The sequence below is a fragment of the Silurus meridionalis genome, chromosome 28, assembly GCF_014805685.1.
Source record: "Silurus meridionalis isolate SWU-2019-XX chromosome 28, ASM1480568v1, whole genome shotgun sequence".
NCBI classification, from domain to species: Eukaryota; Metazoa; Chordata; class Actinopteri; order Siluriformes; family Siluridae; genus Silurus; species Silurus meridionalis.
Window position 1 is genome coordinate 8,126,716 of NC_060911.1, and position 11,996 is coordinate 8,138,711.

Below are 11,996 nucleotides of genomic sequence, written 5' to 3' on the forward strand. Positions count from 1 at the left end.
TAAAACTGAGACTTAAAAAAAAGAAAAATATTCCACCATATGTGAATAAAATGTTGATATTCCAGATTATTATGTTTCATTTCTACAGTTTCCAGTCTCTTTATGTTGCCTGTAAGAAAGAGCTACACACTAGCTGGCTAGTTTCATTTTTAGTCAAATAACATCAGAGTCTTTTAACAGTAGGCTAGAAGTTATTTATATAACCTCTTGATGGTAAGTGTGATGCTTAATACATGTGCTTTTATTTTGGTTTACTTAGCCATGCTGTATTGTGACAATCAAACAATTGCGCTTGCCATTTAGCATGTATAAGGACATTGTCAAGATGGCTGTTAGTAACATTAACCTCATGTGTTGTGAAAATACTGCAGAAAAGACTACACTTTAATTGCATTCAGCAAATCCTGCTGTCTAAACACAACATGAAATTATCTCTGCATCCCAAATTAACTGTTATGAACATCTGTATCAAATATACAGTAAATACACTGTTCTAAGGGGAAAAACAGATGTATAACAGAATAACAGAAAAATGGCCCCATTGTGCAAAGGCAATCTTGGGATCCATCTGTGTTCATCATCTAGTGATGCTTTTGGGAGTCATCTTTGCCAAGGTCGAACACGGAACACGGATGTGTGTAGGAACCCCAGTCCCTCAATAAAGTCAGCTGTTCATCTGCCAACTCTATTGTGTGCCAAATGTACAAACAGACTTGGAGGATCTAGATGCCCAGGGAACTGAATTAATGAAGAAAAAAAAAAAAATTGCAAATGAAAATATACCTGAAGCTAATTTAATAGTAATCATACTGGTAGTAACTAATGCTAATTGCCCTCAGTATTGGAGTCGAACTCAAGATGGGGACGATAAAGGATAAAGTGAGATTTCGCCTTAAACTTAAATCTACAGAGAAAGCCCATATTCTCAAATTACCACGGCAGTCTTATTCCTTGCTTTCACATTGCTTCTTTAATTCAAAAGTTAACTTAGTGAATAAAAGTCTATCTACATCCCTAATTCTTAAATAAAAAAATCTCTTAAAAAGACTTAAAAAAACACACACTCAAAAAATGCTCTCAATAACAATATATTATAACATTTTTACCACAAAATGCAATTAAAAACAGTACAGCAATAAATTAGGAGCAACCGTTTGATATTATACAGTACATCGGAAATGTATAGTCGCACACAACGCACTCGCACTCAGACACACTTAAGTCCATGTTCAAATATTAACCACGTGACTCTGTTATGTCTTCAGTGGGCTGTTCATAGAGTACACATTAGAAAAAAAGTCACAAAAGTCTTCTTTATAAAAACAGTGTCAACAGTTCAATAAGAAATTAAAATATAGATTAGGTAAGAACATTGGAAAGACAAGTATTTCAGTCTTTAGCTAAAAGTAAATAGTTTTGTCACTAAAAAGTTTGGCATAATAGCAAGAAATTGCACTTCAAAATCCACATTTTTTCAAAGCTTCACTGACCAGAAAGTGCAGCAACGTGACGTAAACAACATAACACAGACATAGCTACTGGTTAATGTTACACACTATTTTGAAAACCATTTGCAAAGATTTATCATTAACATAGCTGTGTAGCTTGAGTGACTTCACCTTTCTGTGTATGTTATGCTAATTTGTGCTAGTTTCAAGCATTTGCTAACATTTTGTACTTGATGGTTAATAAAAATCTGGTTGCTGTGTAAGAAATGTCCCTTTTTTGTGTAATCTGTGCTCTATGCTAACGTCAAAAACACATTTTTAAGGAAAAGCTCTGATGAATATTTAGACAATTGTTTGTGAAATACAGTAAGAGAAGACGACTTTTGGAATAGTTAAGAATGTAGTGCACAGTATCAAAAGTTTATTCCCTGGAAATGCTGTGCTTTAAAAGTAAGAGTATTAATCGACTGCAGGATCTCTAATTCACTTAGAAACTTTAGGTCAGCCGTTTAAAATCTGGTGACTCCTGAACAGAATCGAAGAAACATTTCTGTATCAGCAGTAGCAGCAAATGCTAACAGCTAGCGCTTTGCTTAGAGTAACTACACTCCCCCCTTAACTGTTACTCGTGACTGAACACTTTCATTCATTCATTCATTCATTCATTCATTCATTCATTCATTTAAATGACCAACTGATTAAGGACCATAAGATGCCCCATAATCCTTTGCAGTGTATGTTAGTGTTATCTGAAACAGTAGTACTCATCAGAGTCCACTCTGGGTCGAAGAGGAGATTTACTGAAAGTCTCATCCCTGATGGTGGACTGGTCATGGAAGCTATTTGATTGGTCAGTGGGGGATGAATGTTCCAAGTCCTCCCCTAGAGTGTCCAGGTAACTGCCAATTGAAATTCCGTCCAGTTCGTCCGTTCTGTCTTGAAGGCTGCTGAAACTCCCGTGAGGAGATGCATCCTGGCTGTCTGAGAGACTGTACAGGCTGCCATTTAAGCTGCTCTCCCGGCTGGCCATGCCCCCTCTCTCCTCCATCACCCAGCGGATGGACTCGATGCCTTCATTGATGGAAAGAAGCTGCTGCATCAGTTTGACGTCGATGGCACGGAGATGAGCCTGTGTTTTGGTGAAAAAATTAAATGTCACTAATTAGTTCACACTAACATGGGGCTATGTTTTTCAGTAATCAATGGCTTTTTCTTTAATTGGATTTGATTAGCTTGCAAAAATATGCTGATGTTAAAGTTCTATATGTTTTTGGTAAATACGGTGAGAATCCACCTCGAAGTAGTTTTGATATCGTGACAAAGGAACCAGCATGTTACATTCAAATGACGTTCCATTTACCTTCATCTTTACAAGAAGATTATAGATAAACAATCTATTGTTGTGATAATCACTACCTCAAGGAAAGCTGATGTATATACATGTAAGTACTTGATAGTTACGTGCAAACAATTTTAATTCACATTTTCAGAAGACGAAAGTTTCCGATAAATACGAATTGGAGCAAAGTTTTGTTTGATAAGATGTAATAGAATTTTAGTCAAAGTTTCAGGTTTTTCTTAGCAATTTTCCAACACATCTGAGGTAAATGTTGAAACGTGTGATAGTTTTGTTTTGTTAACTCGCCTTGCTTTCACCTTCTCCATAAAAACATTTACAAGGAAATTCTCGCCAGCTAAGGCATTATTCCAAAGTATTACTGAACAATCCCCAAACATTACCTAGTCACGGCATGACTTTTGATCAGTATCTAAAAATGGTGTAAAATTCTAGAAATGTAGCCGACCTAAAAAGCGTGGCCATGTAATCAGACTGGGTTCAGCCCCACTGCGAAACTGGCATGCGAGCTGAAGAAACAAAAAGCAAAGGCTGTGGCTCTCCAGCTGCAGGAAGTGCTCAGCTATGACATAAGGACCCAAATGGTATGCAAAATACTGCACGTCTGAATCCAAGCAAAACAGCCAGTGGCAGAAACAACATAAACGCCATTTGCAATGGTGAGAAAAACAAAAAACGAAAAGACACAAATATTAGAATTAGGAGTATCCTGTCATTCATTTAGTGCTACAACAGATCGTTTGTCAGTTGGGGTTAAAACACTGCAGCTCTGTCATAAGTAGGCTGCCACAGCCCAATAATACGGCTAGTGTTTGGATTGTGACTACGTCCTGGCTCTATGGGATCACCAACTCAACACATAGCCATGGAATCTTGTGCATATAGAGATCAATGGTGGAGATAAAACAAAGACATGAACTAGTGGTTGAGCGGCATGTGAACTAAAATGCTCCGGAATAACGAAAAGTCCATGTGCTATTACTGCTGGATAATAATATACAGCTAATTCTAAGGATCTGGAGGTTTATAGGTTTGTCTTTAGTGTGCCCTGAGATGGTTTATGTGCTGACCGCAGTTTGCCCCTTTCGTCTTTCACAAAGAACAAAAGAAACCTTAGCATACGGTCTGTCAAATACAAGCACCCTGCTGCAAAAAAAAGGAAAAGAGACAAAAAACCCTCATGGACACCATTGGTTTGTGGTGGAGTGGATTTGTAATGCTTGGCTTGGTTTGTAAAAAAAAAAAAAGAAAAAGTGAACTGGTTAAGATTAAAATGTACCATAACATATGGTTTAATAGATTCTATGTGCGAAATTTAATAGAAATTAAAATGGTCTCGTGATTTCCAATGGTGACGAGCTGGTAAATCAAAGTAACTGTAGGATTATTACGATATTTATAAATACAACTTTTGGTTTTCCGTAGAAAAAAAAGGAACACAGTGACATTAATACTAATCCTGGTCATAGAAAGACTGAAATGATTCTGTAATCCACTAATTCTTCTGGGAAAAAGCAGGAGAAAAAACATATCATGGAAACCATTGCACCAAATTCCCCAACAGAAGGTGAAACAATACTTCTAATGTTCTTTTCAACAGGTGAAAGTGGCTTTCTGAGTGTCTTTAACACATGCTGAAATTATTAGCACATGTGTAACAAATACCGTGACCTGCTATCGGTTCATGACACACCATGACCAACGACATTAGGACATGCTTGAAGGCTGTAAAATAAATCAAGGCTGTGCGTGTTCTCAGATGCGAGGACGTGTCGAGACAGGGTGATACGTTTACACTTAGTCACCATGTTAAATTTGACTAAATATAACACAGTACTACAACAGATGTTCATCATATAACCAAGAACACCCTTTTCCTTTGAACAGAAATAACTAGGAATATGTTTCTACAGGTTTACCACTATACACAGTCAAATAAACTGAGTAGCTTAATAAAATAAGCCTAGGGGTTTAGCATTTACCAAGTACAAAACTACATGTCCTCAGATTTTTAAAAGAGAATTTAAAAGAATGTGAATGAAAGAAAAACAAAATTGTGTTACACAGACTGAATTTGTTATCATTAAGTTTTGTCCATGGCGCATATACAAATCTGGATCAAGGACTATTTTGTATTTTAGGTGTCTAAACTATGATTAATGACAATACATATCTATATTTAGCACCATAAAGCATATTTCTGTAGTTGAGTCAACTTACTTGTGATTACAAAACCATTCGACAAAATGTAGATTTCTAGCAACTCATTATCTAACCGGGTAGAAACTTTAACGAGCAACAAAGCCACAATTCATTTCCTATTCAGGCGTGCTGAACCATGCCATTGATATTGCCTTGAAAAAATGCTTAACCCAACCATATGCTAATTCAACATTCATTATTCATTCCAACCTCTCAAAACTGTCTAAACTTACAACTGTTTATTTTCCTTTTTTTGGATCATCATATACAATCGCCTATATGCATAAATGTATCATATGTGTAATGTCATAATGTGTCAAAATCTAGACACTAAGAAGAAAAAAATAAACCCTGGAAAGCAAGTAGATGAAATCACTCCTCTCTAGATTGCGTTTATGGATTACTGCATTTACTTTGTGAACTTTACTACCTACAAATTGATGTACTGTAAACTGATTATACTTCAAGGTTCTTCTTTGTTCTGGCACCGAGGTGGTGGAATGAACTTCCCCTAGATGTCCGTACAGCAGAGTCCCTGACTATCTTCAAGCGACGATTGAAAACCTACCTCCTCCTGAAACATTTAAATTAGCACTTTCCAAGTTTGCTTTGTATAATTCAAGAGTTATATTTACATTAAGTTTGTAATCTGGCATACCAGTGTAGATTTATTTATTGCTAGAGACTCAAAGCACTTTTGTACGTCGCTCTGGATAAGGGCGTCTGCCACAAATGTAAATGCAAATGTACTGTGAATTGAGAGCTAGCTTGTGCTGCCAAGAAAGCTAATACAAAGCCTAACATACATCAAGTGAGCCAGTGTGACTTGTTTTTCATTTTATTAAGCTGTTACAATTAATCTCACGGATATTCTAAAGACATAGAAATTGTACACTGCAGTAAATCGTGCTAGAAGCTACGTTTTGGCCACTTGCACATCAGCACTAAAAACGCTGAATAGACGATACACGCCCACAAGCGACAACACTCCACACCCACAAAAGACACATACTTCATATGACTCAAATTAGTCAAGTGACTTTTTTAATGAATAATTCAGTTATAGTCAATGTTTCTGAAACGGTCCACTCGTTCCGAATGTCTCAAAATTTTTCCACTTTTAGATTCGCAATGAAGCTATTAAGATAATCTAGCTAACAAGTACAACATCTGAAACAAATATTAGACAGCAAACATGTCTTGACTAATCAAATACCTTTGGCATAAAATGAACATTGCACAAATTTATTGTCGAATTAAAAAAGAAAAAAAACATAAAACCCTGAAGCAGAAGGATAGTAGCAGCTGTAACTTCAGAAACACAGCCTGCTTCGGGGACAACCGACAAAGCCTTGATTGGATTAAAGATTAAGCCGTGGTGTGTGGAAACCAACTGTAGCTTGTGCTCCACAGCCTGCAGCCGCATGTGTTCCGTAAAACGAGGTGAGCAATGAATAACAAAGTAAGAGACGTGTATTTCCAACACACTTATATTACAATGTATAGAGCTGAGGAGACATAACTCTTACATTGGAGTTATTTTGACTGTGTGTCTATGAATTGACCTCATTCCTGGATTCAAAACAGTGTGTGTGTGTGTGTATCGGGGGTGTTTGTGCATGCATGAGTGTGTGTATACAGAACCAGCTGCACGAGCTACTGCTGGCTTTTAACAACTGATCTGAGACCTGGCCTCTTGACCCTCAATGTTATCACTCACATTAAGAGCAGGACAACCAGACAAGCCACTGAGTTCATGTGCGAGCATGCACACTCAAACACACACACACACACACACACACACACACACACACACACACACACACACACACACACACACACACATTAAATTTTATCTACATTTTTTAGTTTGTTTCTTTTTTGATAAATCTGTGACCAGGGTAATAAGAGTGTGACTAGGGCAAAGCCTTATAGTGGGGATCTGTACTATCCACAAGCCTTTCCAAGGCCAAAGACAGCAGACATAATAAAGACAAACGAGAGTAAAAGGTGATAAGACAAGATGCCTTTGGAATTAACAAAAAAATCTGCTCCTCTGTACAAACTCTACAAAGCAAGACTGGGCAAATATTAGCGATAAAGGACAGTGTTACGCATCCGTAGGCCGTTTTTGTGTTCGGTTTGTTTGAAATATGCAAAACAAAAAGTTTTTCATTTGATATGTAGCCACCTTGAAATTCACACATCCAAAATCTTGATTCTATAATTATTCTATACCTCCTGCTGCACCACACACATCAGCAGGCATATGCGGTACAATTCGTACGTCGGCCGATTCCATAGCAAACATGATAGACATGTTTTTTTTGGATATATAAATGGGAGCACATGAAAATACTGTCTGAAACAATGTGCAGCACAATTACATCTATTTAGAGGATGCAAATATATACTAAAACAAATACCCTATCATTTAATTTCCTTGACTTATTATTTAGAGTTCATGCACGTAACTACATTCTATCCATATTTTGTTATAGAAAGTTGAGCATATACATATATACCGTAATTTCCGGACTATAAAGCGCACCCATATATAAGCACTGAATTTTACTAATATTTTTATTTTTAACATAAATAAGCCGCACCTGTCTATAAGCCGTACACTAATGTACTTTACACAGGCTTTAACGAAAGACACGTTACACACGGAGTAACGGGTGAAATATGTTGCGCTTCCTTTAGGAGCATAGCGGTATTTTGGGAATAGCCTGCCACTGCATTCTTCTAGTATTACTGCATGTGTGTAAGACAGAGGAATATGTCCTTATTATTTTCTGATGCTCATTTCTAAGTTTCTTTGACTAACCCGTAACGCTGTTGCCAAGAAAAATAAAAAAAGCACGAGTTTTGGAAACCTGTCTGTGATTATATGATTTCTGTTGCAACTGGAGTTAGCGAGCTCTCCCTTCACCCAGACTCAACACGTTACAACGGCTTGTATCTAAACAGTAGCCGACCAAGTAAGTCATTGTTCACTGTCTTTCTCCTTCCTTTCACAACTACTGTATTTCTCTCAGGAGTTTATCTTTGGCATCGTCGTGCGTTTAAAAATCTTAATCGGTGGAAGTTTTTTCTCCCGAAGCCGTGCAGCTCAGAACACAGGTGAAGTGCGTTTTTTCGTTTCCGTGCGGAAATTTCATTGGTCTAATGTTATGGGGTTCAGTTTTTTGGTTTGAAGTGTGTGAAACCGGGAAAAACCCAGGAAAAAACATGGGAAAAAAGTAGTGGCTTATAATCCGGAAAATACGATATATATAATGTAATCGATTTTATTAGCAGTCCAATATTTATTTTCTCAGACTACAACCATAAGAAGGTAGAAAGTTGAAGAACAAGTTGAAAGTTGAAGAACAAGCTCCAAATTGGTCACGGTTCTGCAGACCAGATCGCCGAAAAGTAGCTACTCGTTGAAATTTTTGCCCCCGAGCCCTGCTCCAACGCTAGAGGATACATCTGGAGTCAGTGACTCCTCTCTAACCTTTAACCTTTAGAAGACAGGATGATTTAAGTTCGGGATATTTTACTGCACCCAGTGCAAGGTGATACTATGGTACAGTTTCTGTAGAAGATTCGGATTGTGTGAACAGCAGGATTGGCGAATGGGAACGTGTGAACGGCACTTGGATGAGGTGTCGAAAGTCCATTCTAAATCTGATCCAAAGGGATGTTTGAGTAATACAGTATAATCTAAAACCAGATTACTACTGTGTGTGTGAACATACTTCTCAGTTTCTAGCTCAAAAAAACAAATGTTGACCTCTGGTTTGCCTATAGGGAGTGTTTAAGACATGACCTTTATCTCCACTCTATGTTCCTGGGGTATAGGGAAGCAGAAGGAAGCAGACTTCTGTCATAATTGCCGACTTCCTGATGACTCCATGTACAGTGCGATGTTATCAGGGGGTTGATGTCCTACAAGCCATGAACTCCCAGCTGCATGGCTTATAGAAGCTATACGTAGGTGATCTGGAGATCGTCGTTAGAGATGAAATATGAGTTGTAGGCGTGTTTATTTAGATGTTCTTTTTGTACTGGTAGTACTCACCCGGACCATAACAACCGTTCCGTTTCAATATAAGATTTCTGAGAAACAGAAGTGAAACAGGTGTGAGGAAATGTATGGTATGGAGAAAAAGGTAGTAGAAGGTATCTTTCCTTCTTCGGCATTGGAATTGTAGTTTGCAGCATTTAGTTCCTGGTGTGAAACTACCACCCTTGTAATGGTACTCTTAAAAATTTACAAGTTAGTACCCTTTGTCTGATCAGAGCAATCCTTCTTATCATCTCTATAATGACAGCATGTCTGGTTGTGCTGATTTTGGTTGTACTGAATGAAGATCCTGAGTCTAATGGAGCTTTAGATGTTCTCAATGGTATAGCAAGGCATTGTTAGATTGTAAATAAAGAAGAAAAGCAATTGATATTTTGAGATTGTTGAGAACTCACCATTTCCTGTTTGAGGAACAGCATCTTGCTCTCCAGTTGTTTCAGCTCAGAGCTGCTGCTGTGACTCTGAGATCTAGTGGACTCTAATGGTTTTACTCTATGCGTAATGGACCGGGCCAAGCTCTCCGGGACTTTCCGTCCCAGTTTCACTTCGATGTCTCTGAAATCCGGAACGCTGCTGTGCTCTTCCATGACCACAAACCAACAACAAAATACGATCCTTTCTTGATGCACTCAAGATCCCTGTGTGAATAATGCAGAAAGAGCTGAAATAACCAGCTGGTGATCCGGTTGCACTTTAGATGGATCTTCTTTCTGTGATCCGGTTTGTCTAAAAAAACCTGTTCTGCAATCGGTGCATTTTTTTTTTACGTAAAAACGTGAATTATTCTTTGTGCACGCGCAAAGTGCACGGACCCAAACCAAAAAACAGAGTTCGGTTCAAGTCGCTGGTCGCGCGCTTATAAAGAGACATGAAAGTGTCCGCCTGTGCGCCGTGACTTCACTATGGGAAGCCAAAAGGTTCGCAAACACAACATTATTTTTTCAGGATGCACCCTATACAGTACTTTATATATAGAACCTCAAGACATTTTTATGACATCTTGTCTTAGTGAATTTTCTCAAATACATTTTTTCACTTCAAATTGAATAACCAAATATTGGTCAAAATTTAAGCAAAAATGAAAATAAATCAGATGAATGTTTGTCAGTATGTAAAAACATGAGCGTGAACCAACAAAAGAGCTCGAGGTTATATGTCAAAGTTAGTGTAGGCTACAAAGTTTGCAAATATACAGATATTCTGGGTATATTACTGTTTTTTTATGTTTTTTTATATGTAAATGTTTCATTAAAAGATTTCCATGTATATCTTGTAACGTGATCTAATTTAATGTTTAATATGTCACTGTGTAAGTAGGAAGCAGGAAGTGCACAACACAAATACTTATATAAAGAGGTAGTAAAGAGGTACTAGTACTAATATTAATGCTAATGTATAATGTGGTAATAAAAAGGTACTAAAGTCAACCCCTGTTAATTTGCGGTTTCGGAACTCACGGCTTGATAATTTGCGGGTTTTCATTTGGAAACTCAATAACAGCAAGATGCGAATTATCTTAAAATTTGTGGGAATCCACAGCAACTTTTTAAACTTGCTTAACATCACCCAGAATGAGCGAACCTTTATTTGGGCCCCCAAATAATACACATTGTTGTAAGGGACACAGCTAGGGGTTCGTTTTATGGCACTTATATCCCAAACTTCTGTTGTATGCATTAGTTTTCTTCCTGTTTAATATTCACTTGGTTATAAGTTGAATATATATATATATATATACAGTGGAACCTCGGGTTACGAACGCCCCGGCATACGTATAATTCAGGTTACGAATCGCAGCTCATAAAAAATGTTGCCTCTAGTTCCGAGAAATATTTTAGGATACGAGCGTTGCGCACGGAAAAATCGCAGGCAGGTTAGTTTTTACGTATCGCCACGTGCTCTCGCTGCGCCTCGCAGCACATACACATCCGCCGTCGCCTAACAGTGTGGAATTACTGAACTTTAAATACTGTACGTATTCCTATCACCATGCCGCCAACAAAGTAGCCTGATGGAAATTCTCCTTCCAAACAATAACTCTCCCTCCTCCCGCTTCTACGGACGTCGTCTCCATCATGCACGCAGCGAGACTTCTTAAAGGTAAGGTACCATTTAAAGATTTATTTTTTATATGTTTATATGTTTTTATATGATACGATTTCAATATAACATGTTAAAAGTAAATAATATTAGTGAATATTGGCGTTATTTTTTTCTTAAGAAACACTTTTTGGGTGTCCAGAACGAATTACCGAAGTTTCTATTCATTCTTATGGGAAAATTTGTATCGGGATACGAGCTTTTCAGGTTAAGAGTAAAGTGATGGAACCAATTAAACTCGTAACCGAGGTTCCACTGTATATATATATATATATATATATATATATATATATATATATATATATATATATATATATATATATTATCCAAAAATTATGCATTAAAAAATACTTTTGCATTCATTTTTTTATATTGATGCTTTGGTAACATTGTATGTAAACCATAATATCAACGAAGTACTTTGAAAACTGAAATAGACATTGAAATTGTGGGACTTTAAAATGTGAACATATTAATGAACTCTTTGGCTTTCCATAGCAAGGCGTATCTTTATGATACACAGGTGCTCCACGCCCACAGCAGAATTGGTAATGCCCACACCAGAACTGGTAACGCCCACAACCGAATTTGTAACGCCCACAGCTGAATTGGTAACGCCCACCCACAAATCACTCTGCAATTACTTAGTTATTAACAAAACTGCTGACAGAAAATGATGCATCTGAATAATTATTGTGTTCATTTCAATCACTAAGTCAATAAACTGTCCATCATTTATTTCAGTGAGATATTTCATTACCAAAAAAAAATGTCAAAAAAGATGTCCCACTAATTTCAAGGAACACTGAACTTG

The 11,996-nt window shown here is 37.3% G+C and overlaps 1 protein-coding gene across 1 annotated transcript; it reads right to left on the reverse strand.

The window, feature by feature from the left end:
* Positions 1 to 1,075: 1,075 nt before the first annotated feature.
* LOC124381718 (leucine rich adaptor protein 1-like) lies at positions 1,076 to 9,944 on the reverse strand. The gene is made up of 2 exons (XM_046843592.1): positions 9,478 to 9,944; positions 1,076 to 2,577 (listed from the first exon to the last, which is right to left on the reverse strand). The coding sequence occupies exons 1-2, from the start codon at positions 9,667 to 9,669 to the stop codon at positions 2,194 to 2,196; spliced, it is 576 nt and encodes a 191-aa protein (XP_046699548.1). The 5' UTR covers positions 9,670 to 9,944; the 3' UTR covers positions 1,076 to 2,193.
* Positions 9,945 to 11,996: the final 2,052 nt, after the last annotated feature.